This window comes from Protopterus annectens, chromosome 3.part0 (assembly GCF_019279795.1).
Source record: "Protopterus annectens isolate FY-2018-M chromosome 3.part0, PAN1.0, whole genome shotgun sequence".
In the NCBI taxonomy this organism is placed as follows: Eukaryota; Metazoa; Chordata; order Ceratodontiformes; family Protopteridae; genus Protopterus; species Protopterus annectens.
The window spans coordinates 488,073,628-488,093,538 of record NC_056731.1 but is presented as its reverse complement, the minus strand read 5'-3'; the positions used below and the strand labels follow the sequence as shown (position 1 = coordinate 488,093,538).

Below are 19,911 nucleotides of genomic sequence, written 5' to 3'. Positions count from 1 at the left end.
AAAATGTGGTGTGTCAGGATTTCTTATGGAGACTAGTAATAAATAAATTACCAGCAAAGGGGAATATGCCGTTAAAAAGAAAGCTGAAAGAGTGTGTTTATTTTGTGGGAAGGAAGAGACAAAAGGGAATGTTTTTTAAATGTAAAAGAGTGGAAAAAGTTATGTGAAGAAAAAGTTATGAAAATATTAATGACAAACAATACAGACATGAATATGAATATATATGGATATTATACAAACAAGAAGAAAAAATGCATGAGAAGGGTAGATAAGAATTTATTTTATATAGCATGGGCTATTTAGAATAAAAGACTGACATTTTGTTAATGAGAAATGGATTTTGGCAGATATATTGAAAAAAATTAGATTAGATTGGAGGACTTTGTACTGGTCTTTCTAGCAGTCCTGGCTTTAGTGCCTTTGCCAGGGATGGGCACTTTTTATCCTGGGATGTGTGCCAAGCTCTTTTTCATGATATGTATGACAGTCTATATAGACTGGATATAAAAAGTTTACACACCCCTGTTAAAATGCCAGGTTTTTGTGATATAAAAAATGAGACCACAATAAATAATTTCAAAACTTTTCCCACCTTTAATATGACCTATAACCTATACAATTTAATTGAAAAACAAATCTGTTAGGTGAAAAATATAAAAAATAAAAAACGTACAATAAGCTGGTTGCATAACTGTGAACACCCTCAAACTAATACTTTGTTGAAGCACCTTTTGATTTAATTACAGCATTCAGTCTTCTTGGGTACATACCTGCCATCAATTAGAGAGACTCTGATTAACCCCAAATAGAGTTCAGCTGTCCTGGTAGGATTTTTCTGACATTTACTCAGTTGCCTGCTACAGCAAAAGCCATGGTTTGCAGAGAGCTTACAAAGCATCAAAAGGATCTCATTGTTAAAGGTATCAGTCAGAAGGGTACAAAAAATTTCCACAGCATTGGATATACCATGGAACATAGTGAAGACAGTCATCAAAAAGTGGAGAAAATATGGAGCAACAGTAATGTTGTAAAGAACTGGATGTCCCTCCAAAATTGATGAAAAGACAAGATGAAAACTGGTCAGGGAGGCTGCCAAGAGACCTACAGCAACACTGAAGGAGCTGCAGGAATTTCTGGCAAGTACTGGTTGTGTACTATATGTGACAACAATCTTCCATATTCTCCATATGTCTGGGCTATGGGGTACTAAAATTTGCAAAACAATACATCAAGTCTCCCAAAAGCATGTGGAAAAATGTGTTATGGTCTGATGAGACCCAGGTTGAACTTTTTGGCCACAATTCCAAAAGGTACGTTTGGTGCAAAAACAACACTTCACACCGCCAAAAGAATACCATCCCCATGCTGAAGCATGACGTTGGCAGTATCATGCTTTGGGGTTGCTTTTCTCCAGCTGGAACTGGTGCTTTAGTCAATGTGGAGGGAGTTATGAACAGTTCCAAATACCAGTCACTTTTGGTCAAAAATCTTCAGGCATCTGATAGAAAGCTGAAGATGAAGAGGAATTTCACCTTTCAACATGAGAATGACCCCAAGCATACATCCAAATCAGTGAAAGAATGGCTTTACCAGACAAAAATTAAAGTTTTGGAATGGCTCAGCCAGAGCCCAGAAATAAATCAAACAGAAAATCTGTGGGGTGACCTGAAGAAGGCTGTGCACAAGAGATGCCCTCACAATCTGACAGATTTGGAGTGGTTTTGCAAGGAAGAGTGGGCAAATATTGTCAAGTCAAGATGTGCCATGCTGATAGACTCCTACCCAAGAAGACTGACTGCTGCAATTAAATCAAAAGGTGCTCCAAGAAAGTATTAGTTTAAGGGTGTGCACACTAATGCAACCAGCATATTGTGCGTTTTTTTATTTTTTTATATTTTTTCCCCTAACGGATTTATTTATTTTTCAATTGAATTGTACATGTTATAGGTCACATTAAAGGTGGGAAAAGTTCTGAAATGATTTATTGTGGTCTCATTTTTTATATCACAAAAACCTGGCATTTTAACAGGGGTGTGTACACTTTTTATATCCAGTCTATATAGACTGTCATACATATCATGACAAAAGGAAGAGCTTGGCACACATCCCAGGATAAAAAGTGCCCATCCCTGGCAAAGGCACTAAAGCCAGGAATGGTAGAAAGACCAGTGCAAAGTCCTCCAAAATTGAAAGAGATCTTCTGCTGTATTAGGCCCTGATCTAAGTGGCCCCACTGAGGCAATAAAATACAATAGTTCACAAAAAGGTTAAAAGAATGACCAACCAGACAAGATGCTTGGAAACAGAGAAATAGACACTTGAGGACAAAAACAGAAATTGTCTTTTGTTTCTTCTATGCAGCTAACCCAAGGGTACTGAAATGGGTTGCAACTACATGGACAAGGGGAAAAATACAGAAGAGAAAAATCACTGACTTAGAAAAAAATGCAAATGTTATAAATGCCAATTTAAGGTCAATCATTGACTGAATAAAAGCAGAACAATATGTAGAGAAGAAAATGTTGAAAAAGTTGGAAAAGGAAGTAAAAATGAAGTATTAAGAGAAAGAAAAAAGTCCACAGGTATTTGCAAAATTAAAGAGAGAGGAATAGACTCAAGAGAATAAGTGAGACCTAATATGGTGCAGTTTATACACAGAAATCAGTTTTAAATAACTGAAAAACAAAGTCAGAAATATTTGAAAATACGTATAGGCAAAGATTCCCAGACAAGGTGAATTTTACAAAAAAAAGAATAGTAACACAGAAGTCTAATGTACTGACAAGTAAGAAGTTTGATACAGAAATGGAGGAAATTGAAAATTAAGGGACATATCAGTTACAAAGTGAAGGATTTGAATGGGTATCCCAGATTCAAAAGTCACTCCAGAATGGTGGTTTATTAAAACAGGTACAGCTTGAAGAAGTGACAGATGAAGTAGGGCATTGTAATAGTAGTGAAATCATTCATTAATTAAGATAAATGTTGAAAGCAGAAATAAATAAATGTCACAGCTATTTCAAAGCCAAGATATTTCCACATATAGGCAGAAAGAGCAGGTAACACAAACCACAGAATAACCTTTTAATCACAAAAGACCTGCTGGATTTGATAAACATGGATGAAAATAATAATATGTATGAGATACATAGGCAGCCAGAAATGAAAACGACATGGATTGCCAAAAATTAAGAAGTCAGATTAATAAAGTAACTGGAACTATAAAGAGAGAGCTACACAATATAACAAATTAACAGAATTCATTATTGTGCAGTGAAACTAATAACAGACAGGGTATTAAAAAGAAAGTATAAATGAGTAAAGGATAATAAAGGGGCAAATAGACCACCACCATGGAAGTACCAAACAGTTAACAAAGCAAGTATCATTATTGGAAGACTACAGAAAAGGAAACCAATCTAAAAAATGATTAGAAAAAGGAATGAGCTAAAACAAAAATACATTACAACAGATCAGGATTTGAGTTCTACTATCTTATACTATTCTCTAACAATAATTCAAAAATCTGTTTGTATGGCTGGAAAATATAAGAGATAGAATGAGAAATATAATGAAAGGATGCAAAACAAACAATTTAGGGATGACCCAAAGAAATTCTACTGGGAGCTAGGAATGAAAGCAGCAATAGCTGAGATGCCACCAGGAATAGTGGAAATTGTTGCATTCTGGAGAAATCTCTATTAGTACCCAGTTGGCATAATAAGGAGGCTGAGTGTATAAAAGAAGTAGAAAAAGAGTTAAGAGAGTCTGATATAGAAGATATGGACTGGAATGATGTAACTGCTACTGAGATAGGGATAACGTTAAGAAACACTCTCAGATGGAAAATGCTGGTTCCAGACGCTGTACCTAACTTTTGGTTAAATGTACTGACATCCTTGTACTGTGATTTACTACGAGTAAAAAGTGCTTATATGTACTCCCTGAAATACCACCAGACTGGTGAACAATGGGGGAAACCATGCTCATACTTAAAAGTGAACCTGCAGGTCACCCTAAGAACTATCAATCAATAACCTGTCTCCCAACAACATATACATTATGTACAGAAATTGATGCATATAGAGTATACAGTCATTTAGATAAAAATTCAGTCATAGCAATAGAACAGAAGAGAAAAAAAGAGATTCATATGCAACAAAGGATCATCTTTTTTAAGCAATAATGACATGTAAAAAGAACACAAATGTCAGTATGGTATGGATTGTTTACAAAAACATGTTTGGTAGTATTCCTCACTCATATTATAGAATGTTTAAAGATGTACAAGAGCCATCACACATTGGCAATGAAGAAAAAGCAAACCACTATGCATCTGAACCACAGATAGGACACACTGATATCCAAGGTGTGAAAATCCAGTGTGCAATATTTCAGGGTGAATCTTTCTCATATGTTCATAGATTAGTACTAGGCTAATGGCCCTTGTGGGCCATTTTAAGCCTAGCCAAGAACCCCATGTGAGAATCAAACATTGTACCTTGTATCTGTAATGTAAACACCTTAACCATTATGCCAACCTCCTAACCATACGCTCAATCTGTTAAGCTGTTTACTCAACATCCTAGGTCACAGATTTACTTTGACTTCATTAAAATCATCAAGTGAATGGATATCTCATCCACTTTTTGTGGATTATGTAAAACTGTATAGTTCATCAGATAAACACTTGAAAGAACACCTGAAAGTTGTTAAAATTGCCTCAGATGAGACAGGAATGTCACTTGGTTTCGACAATTGTGTAAAAACATTTGTAAGAGGAAAACTGAAGACTAGGGAAAATATACAACTCGGGGAAAAATGTGACATTAAAGATTTGGAACAAGATGGAGTGCACCTATATCTTGGAATACATGAAGGAGCAATGATGCAACATGAAAAAGTGAGAACACTCTCAGAAATGAATATTTTTGAAGGCTATAATTAATAATGAAAATTGCTCTGACATCTAGAAATACATTTCAAACTATAAATCAGCTTGCACTTCCTGTTTTAACTTATAGATTTGGGGTGATTGACTGGCCACGGAAATAAGCTGGATTAGCTTGACAGGAAAACAAGAGAATTACTCCATGCCCATCAAATGATATACAACAACTAGTGTCTGGCAACATTATAAATTCTTTGGTCTGAAGGAGGCATGAGCCTCCTTGAAGTCGACTGTATATATAGGTCAGTGATTGTGGGACTGCATACATCTTTATTGACATCATCATGTCCGAACAAATTGAATGTTCTAAAACATGAACAAAATCATTCTAAGATGACCTCTTTGCTTACATTAACAAAAGTCTTTTAAGTACAAAAGCAGGATTAGAAATCAAATGAAATGAGGACAAAAAACAGGTAGCAAGAGAAAGTGCAAAAAAGCAAAAGAAAGAATACAAAGAATGGGCTCAGGAAAAAAGGCGAGAAAAGCAAATATAAATGGAAAGATCACAATTATAGCAAGAAGTACAGTGATCTGCTGGATGAGGTGTCATGCAAATGGCTTAGACAAGGTGAATTTAAACCAAAAGATGAAAGGTTAGTATTGGCATCCCAAGACAGTGGATTACTTACTAGATGGCTCATAAAATCCATAGAAAAAGTAGGAAATACAGACAAATATAGGTTTTGCGGTACAGAACTAGAAAAAATTACACATCTTGTCGCAGGGTGCAATGCACTTGTGGCTGAAGGTTTGTATACTACAAGATGTATCCTAAAAGATATAAAAATGTGGAATGGCTGCTACGCTGGAGACTTTGTAAACATTACAACACAGAGGAAATGGAAACATGAACCGAAAGGATTGTTTTTTTTTTTTTCAAAAAACTTTTTATTGAATTATTAATATATGCATATTTACAATACAACAAGAACACAATAACCAAAATGAACATTGGATATAAGAGCATGGGAGTTCAAGTATAAATGCAAGACTATAACAATGTAAATGCAAGAACTCCAAACAGGACAACTATAGCATAACTATATACAAAGTATGAATATGTTAAACCAGAGGCAACAAAGTATATAAGCCTGTATATAAAGGAGTATGCATGTAAATGTAAGTGAGAGAGAGCTAGGTTAATAAAACTATAAAAAAAAAATGACAGAGATTATTAAACACTATCCAAGATGTGTAATACCTTTTCTAAGACTTTATTGTTAAGAGCTAACTTCTTTGGACTCTTCACCAGTAATTTCTGGGCTGAAATATAAGAGTAGGCTAAGGTTCTAAAGTTATTTCAATTTAGTTTGGTGCAATCTAACCAATTTTTAGTAATATAAAACTTAATGAGTGAACAAATATAAACTAACACATGTGTATCAAATTTTGATAGATGAATAATAGGAATATGAAGAATCGCTAATTCCCAGGATAGTGTGGATTTTTGGTATCCCATTTTTTGTAATCTGATTTTAAGGGAGGTCCAAAGTTTATGTGAGTGCTGACAGGACCACAAAATATGTAAGAGATCAGCATTAAAAGAAGAACAGCAAGAACATGAAGAGGGAATTCTGGAGTCAAACTTGTTAAGTTTGGAAGGAGTATGATATGCATTATTAAATATCATTAACTGGGTATAGAAAAGCTTCTTGAATGGGGAATAGTTTAAAGTATCCTTGATGGCTGAAAGTTTCTGAGTTAAAGACAAATGGACATTCTGTTTATCCCAATAATCATAAAATAGACAAGTATTATTATGTATTATCTGATTAACCAGATTATAAGATTTAGATAACATCTTCTGTGGTAATGTTAGAGCTTGTATAACAGTGGTAAGATTTGTAAAATCATTTATACTTACTTTAATGTGAGCAAATTTCACAATGATGCTATCTCTCAATTGACGTAGTATAGTAATGTAATTAATATTTGCTTTCAGCTTTATGCGTAGGTTAGTGAGAGATAAATTGTTATATTGTAGCAAGTCCCACACAGTGAAACTTTGAATAAGTGGAAATTTAGAAAGATTAAAAGGTACATTATTAAACTGGATATTAGGATTTAAGTGTAAAGGTTGTGTTAGTTGAAAAATGCTATCTAGATTAATGAGTTTTATTAATTCTTGAAAATAATTGATCTTTTGTTTTAAGGGTTTGGAAATTTTCAGAATGTTAGCAGCTTCCTTAGAAAGGAAAGGAAGAGCAATCGGGTTAATATTTTTACTTGAAATGTATTGATGCCATAATTTGGTCCAAATGGGGTACTGCCTATACCTATCAGTTTTCCATTTCACAATGGTGAGTAGTTTGTTAGCCGAAATAATTAAATAATACATGTAAAAGTTCGGAAGACCTAGGCCTCCTTTATTTTTAGGACACGTTAATTTAAGATATGATATTCTGACTGACTTAGGAGACCAGATAAATCTAGCTAATTCCTTATTGACTTTTGTAAAGAAAGATTTAGGAATAATCTGGTCTATGGCATTAAATTGAAATAGGAGTCTAGGGAGTATATTCATTTTGACTATCGCTGCTTTGGATAAGAGTGATATATTAAGTAATTCCCATCTATGTAAATCTAAAACTATTAATGACCATACTCTGTGAATATTATTTTGAAATGTAGAAAGACCATTATGCTCAATTTGAGTACCTAGGTATTTAATTGCATAGGTGAAAGAAAAAGGGGAATCTGAAAATATGTGAGGTTTATGGGCAGATGGATTTATAGGAAAGATGAAAGTTTTATGAGAATTCAGCTGATAATCAGAGGCCTGTGAAAATTTATTAATAATATTGATTATTTTCACAAGGTCTGTACTAGGTGTTTGGAGGTATATCACCAAGTCATCCGCAAATGCAGAAAAGGGCACCTCAGTATTTAAAATGTTGGGAATCTTGTGAAAAGTGTTTTGTGTTATATATAATAACATTGGCTCCAAGTATAGATTAAAAAGAAAAGGAGATAATGGGCATCCCTGTCTCGTACCATTAGTGAGTTTTATAATCTTAGAGGCATTTCTATTGATACGAAGAAAGGTGGAAGAATCCTTATATAAAACTTTAATAAAATCAATAAAAGTATTAGGTATATTAAAGCAAGACATAGTACGAAAAAGAAAGTCCCAATTTACTCTGTCAAAAGCTTTAGAAGCGTCAAGGATCAGTGCATATATAGGATTTCTATCTTTTTTTGCGAAGTGTATAAAGGCATCTAGAGATAAGGTATTGTCCCATACATGCCTGTGGGACATAAAGCCTGATTGATCTGGGGAAATTAATGATGTTAGAACTTTTTTCAATCTCTCAGCTAATAATGAGGCTAAAATTTTAATATCAATATTAATTAAGGAGATAGGTCTATAATTATTAGGATCTGTTTTATCTTTATTATTTTTTAGAATTAATATGGTTTTTGAGACATTCCGATGTAAATCTGATATACCATTTATTTTTATGTAGTTAAAAACTTTAAGAAGAAAAGGTACAAGAATTGACTTGTGAGTCTTATAAAATTCTGGTGTAAATCCATCCGGACCTGGGGATTTATTAGTTTTAATCTTGTCAATGGCTTCTGAAATTTCTTGAGATCTCAAAGGGGCCGATAGTGTTTTCCTTTGTTGATCATTCAGTAGTGGAATTTAATGGAAGATATAAAACTTTCAATATGCTGTGTAGTCATAGGGTCAGGCTCTTTAGAGTATACATCTGAAAACAAGGTAGTGAAAAGATGCATAATTTCTAAGTCCGTATTATATATCTTGTTGTTATAGTGTATGGGTGCTATTCTAGGTAAGGACTGATTATTTTTAATTATTCTGGCGAGAACCTTAGAGGGGACTTGAGCCCATTCAGAATAAGTAGCTAAGAGCCTTTGTTCTATTATAAAGAGATTATGTTGGTGTAGTAGTAAAAGTTCTTTTTGGAATTCACAAATTTGTAGATATATAGAAGAATCAGGATTCAATCTGTGCTGGTTTTCTAAAGTTTGGATTTTTAGTTTTAACGAGGATTCTTTATTTCTATACTGTTTTTTAAGATAAGAAGCCTTGCTAATTAACTCTCCTCTAAGGTTTGCCTTACAAGCAGCCCATTGAACATCATATGGAATGTCTGATGTATCAAGATTGGAAGACATTTCTTGTATAATCTCAGTAATTATAACATGGATATTCTTATTCAAAAGAAGGTTGTTGTTAAATGTCCATCTATTTTGTGTATATATGTGTGGCCTCGTTATATCAAAGCTAATCTTAAGTGATATCCTTGAATGATCAGATAAAAATCTAGGCTCCATGAAGTATTCAATTTTTTGATGCATAAGAAAACAGAAACAAGAAAAAATCTAGTCTTGACCATGCATTATAACATTTAGAATAATATGTATATCTATCTTTCCTGTCAGTATGTACATTGAGGGTAATGGGATCTATAAGGTTGAGGTCTAACATTAATTCTTCTAGGGCAATAGATGCTTGGTGATTATATGAAATTGATCTACTAGTACGATCGATATCAGGATTAATAACGGCATTCCAATCCCCACCCATAATAATATAATGATCCTTGAAAGATGAAAGAATATTACATATCTGAATAAAGAAAATATGTTGGTGGTCACAAGGACTATATAAATTAAAAAACAAGAGTGGTTTATCAATGTTAGAAAAATAAGAAGAGAAATAACACCATCTACCATCTGCGTCATAATTTGTGTTTGTAATATTACCTAGGAAATTGTTTTTGACTAAAATTGCCACACCACTTGAATTAGAACAATCCCTGGCTGCAATAATCATTTTAACCCATTTCTTATTGTTTTCTTTTTTCCAGTCATCTCTATGCATGTGTGTTTCCTGCAGAAAACAAATACTGGCCTGAGATTTGAACACTAAATGAAACAGTAGTGATCTCTTAGTTTTGTTTTGTAACCCTCTGACATTCCAAGAAACAATATATAAAGACATTACTTTAGTTGCTTTAAGTCTATGTATCTACTTAAGTGTTTACTCAGTAAAATCTTAAATACTTTACTTAGTAAAAATCCTAAAAAAATAGAAAATATTGAACCTAGACTCACTGTATAAATTATATTGTAAGTTACTGCCTCTCAAAAGTTCCAAAATCAAAACCAGTTCCCTCCATACTAACCCGGTGCCTACCCACCCGTCTACAACAAGAGAAAGAACATATGAATCATCACAAATAATAAAGTTAACTTTGGTTAACATAATAGAAATCATAACTGAAATAGTTCTATAAAGAGTCCTGAAAAGGACTATTATATCTTTAAACATAACTATACATATATACAAAAACATGGAAAACAAAATGTCCGTCATAGTAAAACCTCACCACACCAACTCTCCTTCTCACTGTAGTGTTTAAAATAAAATTAAATGTATTGACAAGTTTGTGGTATCCGCTAGATGTAATGTGTATATGATAGGTGTTGATAGGGATATGAACCTATTTGTGACTCTGGGATATTAGACTCAACTTTTATTAGTACCCATTTATCACCTGTTTATGTAGCTGTCATACTACATATATAAATATAAATGACGACTGTTTATATGACTTAAGTGTTTAAGAAAGACAATTCTACACACAATCTTATTATTCCCAAAATATCATATTTCATTCGCTTACAAGCTTCACAAATTCTTGCATTCATTTTCTAATTATCCATGTAATCTAATGCAGAAATGCAGGGCAACTAGAAGTCATCCTAGCACTCATTGGGTGCAAGATAGAGAAAATAAAATCAGGATAGGATGCTAATCCATCACATGGTGCACATATGTACTTGTGTACTTGCAGGCAACATGATGAATTTCCAATTCACCTACAACAGTATTTTAGGACTGGAAAGGAAACTATGGTATCCAATCACCCCCCACATACACATATGTAGGGAGGACATGAGGATTTTGTTGAGAATCAAAGTGGAGAATAAAGTGCTGTGAGATAGTGAAGCTATCTGCTTTGATACCGTACATACTGTACAAACACATACCTCACAACTAACATTGAAAGTTATTCCTGCGACAATGTTTTTGCATAAACAGACACAAACTAAGCAATATTCTACTAAGTATAATTGAACAAAGTTAATGTAGCTGATGAAAGTCAAATTAAAAGCAACATTCTAACATAGAGAAAAGAAAAAAGCAATGTGTAAATGGAATATAAATGGTTCTTAGCAACTTTTCTCTTTTGAAAGCTAAACCTTGAGTGTGTCTTAATGTTCGTGTTAGGCATGACAGGCACGTCAAACCGAAGGTTTACCGGAATATAGAAAAAAGTGCTCTGCATGACTGAAGAGGCAACGTTATCTCTATGGGTCTCAGCGACGATCACAGAAGAAACCAATTGTGGCATTCCAATATACAAAACGAAACTAAAGGGTAAGCAGGATTACAATACAGAGAAAAGTCTCATCCAGCTACCATGTAAGTTGAAGACAATAAGCTATATACGTAGCTACAGTCTATGTTAGGTGAGCGTGCCTTCATAAAGATAGATCGATGTGATACAGTCACTACAGTTGTCGTCGAACAAAAGTTCCTATTGGCATAAAGCACTAGCTTTAAATGTAGAATGGATGCGAAACATGAAAGATAGCTAGCCAAGATTGTCATCTCAACACAGTTTAGTACTTCACAATTCAGAGTAAAAGCGGCATAACAAATGCACAACATATGAATAAAACTAGATTAGCACAATGACTTATAAGCCACCAGAGATTGGCCAGTTCTTGTTAAGCTTCTCATGTTGTGGTGGGCACTACTTTAAAAAGCTTTAGAAGAGTGTCTTGCGCTTCTTGCACAGTATTCACTGACTGTCTCTTGTCTTTATAAGTAAATGTTAATGCATTTGGGTATCGCATCTGAAATTTTATACCACGTTTGATTAGGTCAGCACAGTAAGGAGACAGCTTCTGTCTGTTTAACTTAATTTGGTGAGGTAAATCCTGTGAGAAAGTGAGTTTGTGATTATTCCATACAAACTGTCTGCGTTCTGAGCTGTAACCAAAATCTTCTGGGCATCTTGAAAGTTCAAAATCTTGGTGTAGATCAGTCGGGGTACAGTGGTTACTTGACGAGAACGTATGGCTCTGTGTGCTCTTTCTACTACTAGGTTTTCAGAGTCGCTGTCTAAAGTGAGAAGTGCTGAAAAAATCTGTTTTGTGATTTTAAGTAAATCTTGGTTATCGTATGATTTTGGCAAACCTCTTATTAATATATTGTTGAGACGGCTTCTCACTTCCAAGTCCAGGAGTTTATCTTGTATTTCAGTAAGCAGTGAATCTTTAGCACACAAGTCTTTATTTATTGAATCTATTTGGATTTCCATAGTATGATTTTTACCTTTAAGTGTGTCCATCCTATCTGTTATTTGTTTTAATGTTTTGCCAAAGTCTGTAAGCTGAGAAGAAAAACCTTGTATGGCTGAATGAATTGGTTGTAAAGCCATTTTTAGTCTTCCATATGGAAATTTGAGTCAGTTTTTTCTTTAGCATTTGTTTTTGAAGTGTCACTTACTTGTTTATTGGTTCTGAGTCTTTTAGAACTTGTATCTTTCTCCGGAGATGATAATGATAATGAAGAGAATTTGGCCTTGGTAGTTTGTGTTTCCATGGTGTCAGAGTTTCCAGCCATGCCTTAGATGAGAGTACTCCAGTAGGATACAGTCAAAGCTACAAACCCCTTGGATGCACGTGGCCCAGGCTACACAGGCTGAGAGAAGTTTAATTTTTTCCACAAAAGCGATTTGACTGGATTTTTTGATAGAAGAACGATCTTTTCTTAATGACCAGATACAGTTATTTACTAGACCAAATCCTGTGAGAACACCACACTGAAAGTTGTTTAAATTGTCGGTTTTTAGCTGATTTGTGAGGAGCTTCGTGTGAAAGGTGTCAACTAGACGACCACCATCTCGGAATGATCGAAAAGGATTGTTGAAAATGAAATAGTAATGATTACATAAGATCACCTCATACCAACAGCTAAGAAGGTAAAAGCAAACAGATTGAATATTGTAGTCAAGAGAAGAATACAGAATTGGCTTTGATTACTGAAATTGATAAACCCAGTCACTACAGTGTCTTACAAAATGAAAGAGGTAAACTTGTAAAATATCTGGACTTGCAAGCAGGAACTAGAACAATGTGGAACAAGGATACACATATAGTTCCAGTTGTACTAGGAGCAAGTGGGCTAGTAAACAAGAATCTTCAAACATATCTAAATATGTTACCAATAAAAGTAACCCCTTATGAAGTAAAAAAAGAGGCAATTCTGGGGACACTGCAGGTGCTGAGAAGAGCACTTGTATCAAACTTCAAAGACAAACAAAACTGATTTCATGAATTCTAATTATGCCCCTGACTTAGGAATGGGGTCCATTTCCATCAAGATATGTAAAAACCAAAGCATTTAGAGAAATTAAAATCGAAGCTGCAGTATTTTGTTTCTGTTAAACAGAAAAAAACATAAATAAATAAAAACAAAAATACTGTCTCTACTACGAAACTGTAGTTCATTTGAAAAAAAATAGATAGATGATAATCACCTTTTCACACAGTGAATCCCTTATCGTCTCCCTGTGGCAGTGAGCTATTCCGTGGTACTAGTACATATCTAATGTGCCCATCTCTCCAGCGCAGGCTCTTCTAGGCTCTTAACTCTTTTTTATGGGCATGCAGAAGCTCTGGACTAAACAATTAGTTCCAGACAGCAAGTTCCTCTTTGATGTTTCTTGGATACACCCCTTGCCATACCTCTGGTACTTCAAATAATAAGCATCTTGCTATAGCAAAAGTAGCCTGCTCATGACATTCTAATGATAGGTGTAGTAACACTGTGCCACTCCAGAAGTGTGGAAGTGGTCACATTGTGCCTAGTAACTATGTTCTCATGCAGGAAGAAGATGCTTGCTATTATAGAATCTAAGCATATAAACACTGCAGAATATGAGCAGATAAGTTTATCTCTCACTGCTTTCTCTAACCACACTTAACCCTGCATTTATACAGGCATTGTTTGTGGCGCACAGGCATTTGTACCAGTGATATGCAGGAAAGCAGTCAGTGCTTGGACAGTCTGACTTTTAAAGCATTCTGGCTGTTCATCTAATGGTCTTCTAACTCCAAGTGACAACAATAAGTGATTCAGTGTTTCCACAGTTCAAATTCTCTTTCAGACTTTGTCACTATAATCATGGCTGATCTCTTGTAAAATGGAGCCTGGGTGACAGACATAATGGTGCACCCTCTACTCCCGCACTACGGTCAAAACTTAACCTACTGAGACTGCATCATGTCAAGTTGACAGGTAAAGGCAATATGACATGATTACAGGTGCAGTGAGCTAAGTCTAACAGGCTTACTAAAATATGACACTTGGAAAATACTCTTTCATTTACAATAGACAGACATCTCAACATTTTAGCACAAGAATAGCAGGTTTTAAATTAACCAGCATTTTTTAAGGATATGACATGTAAAACTCAAATGTATAACATTTAGTGACTTCAGTCTTCGCTGATTTGCCAGAAAAATCACACATTTTATCAGGAACAGACCAAAATATTAGGCCAAGAATATGGACTCTGTAAAATGCTGGGCAGTTGAGAGCTATAATGGCTGGAGAACTACATTTCTTAAAGACACAGCTGCCACTTATATTTTCTTTCCATTACTGCTTTCCTTTGTACTGGCCCTCTGGCAGAGGATCGGAACAACATGCATGTGTATGCCACTGGTGACCTAGGCTTGATCAGCATCCTGAGAAACACATGGGTAGACTGTGGAAGGTAGCCTCAAGTAGCTAGTGGGTAGCTTTACCTCATTGAAGGGAAAAGGTTTCACCCTCCTGCACTTTCCCTCTCTGGTGAACTAGGGAATGCTACAGGTATTTTAAAGCAATGCTTTAAAGGGTGGTTGTCACATATACATGAAGCAAATATATGGAGGAGTGAACTCAAGCAAGTGTATTACTGTATACTGGAGGAATATATATTGACCTAGGGCAAACAAAAAAAAAACACAGGCAGCTGCAGTATGATGAGATAAACTTGAACTGTCTTCCCTTCCTGGCTTGTGAATATCCAAGCCTCAATAAGCTAATTGGTAGCAAAACGTCTCAAACACTGCCATAGGTAGCAGAAGGTATTGGACTTCCTCTTGAAGGATTTTCTTCAGGGGGAAAAAAGGTTTAAAGCACTGTGTCTAAATCTGAGACACAGTTGCCAAAAATGACTGGACTTCCAATAAAAGGAGTACTGGGGATGTCTACAAATATATAGAGAGAGTTAAGACAGACAGAGCTCTTGAACTCCAGTCATATCACCGCACCTCAAATGTTTTGTGAGCTTAAAAATGTACAGTTTTGCAAATAATAGACTGTGAAACAGTTTGGTGCTATAGTCAACAGCTTGGCACCTAGCAACATTACATGACTTGCAAAACACACTACATCCATGCAATATGCCCTCATTCAATACACACACTTGTTCTCCGCTCCTAGATATATTGCATCATATTTGTCCCTCATTTTGTCACTTACTGGTTCCGTGTCTTCACTTAATTCCGTACGCAAGTTGTCACACTGCATATGCTGTAATTCTAGTCTAGTCAAACACATTATAGTCAATGAATTTGCCATTTAACTTGTTAAAACTGATTTTTTTTAACTTACCAAGATGTTTTCCTTTTCAAATTCTATTACAATTGGGGTTGTTAATCCTTTTACACTGATTTTCCTTCTGGTGGTGCAGTTATAGAGACTTAGATCTGCAATATTCCCACTGACCTGGTGGAGAAAGAAAACCATAGTGTGATCCTTCCCATTTTTTTATAACTTCATAGGTAAAACTATGCTGATATGTTGCTGAAAGAGTGGAACAGAAAAAATACTGTGAAACCTGGTTGATTAGGCTTAGTATTGTGCTACACTTCATTTTTTGACTAGCCAAATACTATATACTCCCTAAGTACCATATTAGTATATGCTCATGATAAGGTACCTACCAACATACATACATACAGATATCTCAGACATGGGCAATAATGTCCTTTTAGCCTTCCAATAGACTAAAACAGTTATTCCCACAGAAAGTGTCCAGGTTGTCCTTAAAAATATCTACACTAGTGCTTGATTTAATGTAATTTGGTAATTTATTCCCTGTGGCAGCCACTCTCTCCCAGAACAAATTAGTACACCTCTCATTCCTATATAATCTTCTACATAGGCTGTCTGATGATTTTCTGCTACTGTTTGATAACCCCAAACATTCCCAGAGGCAGATGTCTCTATATGCTGAATATACCTAAATAAGGTCTCCACTTAAATATCTGTATGAAATAATGTAGCTGCTCAGGTATTTTAGTCCTTCACAATAACTTGCATTTTCACATTCACTGACAGCCGTGATATTTTCCTTCTGTACTCTTCCTTGTTCTCCTATAAGGTTTCCATATTGCTGTTCTATACTCTGGGTCTAATGTAACTAACAAACAAGGATTTAATCATTTCTGATTTTCTAGATTTCATAAATATTTTTCTATAACCTGTAGTTCTACAGCTATCATTAACCAATTGGTTGCTATGATTAGAAAAAAAATCAAATCTGGATCTACCCATATATCCAGGTCCTTACACAAATCTAGTGTTAATCACGTTGTTCTAAACTGAATATTCATCTTTCATTCTATGTATCCCAAAGAGCATATGCTTAGTTTTTGATGTATTTATCAGCATATTATTCTTCTGTGCCCAAATAGTCAAATTTCTTTTGCAGTCATGCCCTATCCATAACACATGTAAGGAGTTTACTCATTTCAAGTCATCTGCATGCAGACTATAGAACACCTCAGATGAAAAAGACATGAAGTAACAGTCACTTCCATAGGAACACCAACAATTGTTATATGTTCCAGGGTTGTCTTTATTGTCACAGTTACACAATCTATAGTATTGGTGTTAACAGTCGTTAATCCTTATCATAGCACTTCCACCTGAATTTTTGTTAGAATGTCTGTTACAGTAAAAACTTTTATACCCTGACAGAACTTGTTTCCAGTCATTGTTCTTTAACCAAGTTTCACAAACAATAACAACATCAATCTTGTGGTAATGCAACACATTTTCCAATAAAAAAACAACATTATGACTAATGGTCCTAGCATTAACAATCATAAGAAATGTTCAGCAGGAAAAATTCATAGTTTCTGTTCTCCCCTATGGCTTCTCATCCAGGTTCATGAGCAGCTAGGAAAATTCTGGTCACCTAATCAGTCAGAGTCTATGTAAATGGAGCTGGTAAAACAAAGCCTTTGATCTGTTACAATGTTAGATAATTCAGTGCTGCCTGACTGTGGAGTCATACATTTATTAGATACATCATATATACGGGTCTTTGCCATTCACTTTCATACTATTACTGACTGGCACAAGCACTACTTGCAGCCTTCTAGTTCCTGTTCTTACAGCGCCTTTATTGCTGTCATAAGTGCACACTTCTTTCTTCATGTGAAGTCATGTTTGGAAACACTTTTTTCATATAACACAGAACACACATCAATTCATTATTTTGCCTTAATCACAGATGTGGCCAATAGGAGAGGAGAACTCTGCTTTCATAAAGTCTGATTAAGTGAGCAGGCAAGAAGAACTCGTAAACAAAACAAGCTGCCTCACGTAACTGTGACTTTGGCAGCAACATGTGCCTCATTTTTTTGCTGCAAAATAGTAATGAATTATCCTGACAAGTAACCTTCAAGAAATGATGTCACACAGTGCATCATTGTGAATTTACCAGACACCTTCCTCTGGGCGAGATATCTTAGTAAATCACTTACGCTTTACCTCTGGAGTTTGAAAGTATCATGTTCCAAAACAGTTCATTAAGTTTGCCTAGTGCACTCTTCTCCATACTTTATATTTAAAAAATAGATTTTTTACTTATTTCTATAAGATAATTAAGTAATTCTGCTGTTCCATGGACTTCATTTCACAGAGTTGCCAACAGCGTGGTGTTGTCAGTAAATCGAATGCAGCATCTGGCATTACAGTACGCCTAGCCCTTCCATTTACTCCACATTATCAGCATGTTCCAGTTAAAGCAAATGGTTATTGCTTCTGTTCTGTCAGTCTGGACTTTTTTAAATTAATTCCTTATTTACTGAACTTTAATTAACCTCATTCAGTTCAGCATATATTTAGCAAAGTGAATGATTCCTTTTTTAAGGAACACATAACTAACAAAAAGGGTGCATAACTCAGATGTTTGTGATTCAGAAATCATTCAGTAGATTATGTTTAGGTATTTAAGGAGGGATCTGCTGTTTCAGAACAATGACTTGTTGCAGGAATTAGTTTTACATATTTATTTATTATCTTTTATTTACTAGGAAAGTCCAACTGGGCACAAGTCCCATTTTCAGTGGAGCTCCATGGAGAAAAGCTCCAGATAAAATACGTATTTACAATGAACAACAATAAAAATGAAACACTTTAAGCATTACTTTGCAGGTAGCATTGAGACAAATAGTAAAGACACATCATATATTTTCGAAGTTATATTATTTTACATAAGTCTAAGATTTGTTAACATGTAATAGCTGGAGGTACAATACAAGTACAATGATAATACACATAGGCTCAGTATGTATGTATCTGTATTGATATAAATGATGTAGGTTGTTGCTAGAGTAAGAAAAGAAAACAGAGGAAAAGAAAGGGCAGCATCCGAAACAACCAAGAAAAAGAAGGAGAAAAAGTTCTGCTAGTGGAGACGCTGAGATAATAAATAAGTATGAAGTGGGTAAGGAGGGTGTATTAGTAGGAAAGGATTATGGGTATAGGTTATTTGGAGAGAGAAAGGCAGGTATAAGAAAGGTGTGACAGTACGGGTGAATGATTGCCAGTGTCTCTATGTAAGACAAACAGAAAGAAAGGGGGGTTTAATAAGGTTTGCAACATGAGCATAGTCAAGCGGCAGTTAGGTGTTGTTTTAGGTTGTGTCTGATACACGTGGAAAAGTTGTCTTGTTTTAGTGTGGGTGGGATGGAGGACTTAGCAATATAGGTTGAGTAAAGTGAGTTGCCTGCACTGTTATGACACTTGCCCTGGTCAGGAAATATTTGTTCTGTGAGTGGAGATTCCTAGGAAGTAAGTAGTGTTTGTGGATGTTTTGTAATGATGGTCAGGTGTCAGGTTTGTGTATCATTTTGTGGGCACTAAGTATTTGGGAGTATGTAAAGTCATTAGGTAGTTCCAGCCAGTGTAGGTATTTCAGTGATAAACAGTGGTGTGAACAGTTTGATAAGCTGGATGCAGACATGAGTATTTTATTGTAGCAAACCTCTAATTTATTTTTAAGGTGGAGTAAAGGTTAGTCAGGCTGGGTGCTGCACTTAGAAGTGAAGGGAGAAAATAAAATATTGTTAAAGAATTCCTAAAGCAGTCTGAGAAAAAGGTTTATGTAGAGGAAGCCCAACTTTGTGTGTGTTTTCTTGATGGCTTGAGAGATGTGTTGATTATATTTTAAGTTATCATCAATTAAGACAAAACGCTTTCTGTTGGAAACTGTTTCACTTGAGGTATTAAACCAAAAAATGCACTGCGTGAGGACAAATCTGAACTGGACAGCTGCGAAAACTACCAAACAGCTTTATTAAACGTTTGACAATTACCACGTTTTTCATCACGTAACAATTAGACTTCATCAGACAAATACAAACACTAATTAACACCTATATGTGCTGACCATTCGTTTGAACTAACCAATAAAAATCTTGTTAAACAATGCTCATGAATCTAAATGAATATAAATAAATCCATAGTACCTAACATCTGTAGAATCAAAATAAATTAATTCTCAATGGCATAAATACATTAAAATGCAAACAAATGTTTAGAATGTTATAAAGGTTGAATGAAA

The 19,911-nt window shown here is 35.0% G+C and overlaps 1 protein-coding gene across 1 annotated transcript in view; it reads right to left on the bottom strand.

Moving 5' to 3' along the window:
* The window catches only part of PKD1L1 (polycystin 1 like 1, transient receptor potential channel interacting), a 1,345,235-nt gene that overhangs the window by 717,914 nt on the left and 607,410 nt on the right, over positions 1–19,911 (bottom strand). Inside the window, exon 25 of the mRNA XM_044065604.1 lies at positions 15,666–15,779. Coding sequence (XP_043921539.1) covers positions 15,666–15,779 — 114 coding nt within the window. The remainder of the gene's footprint in view (positions 1–15,665; positions 15,780–19,911) is intronic.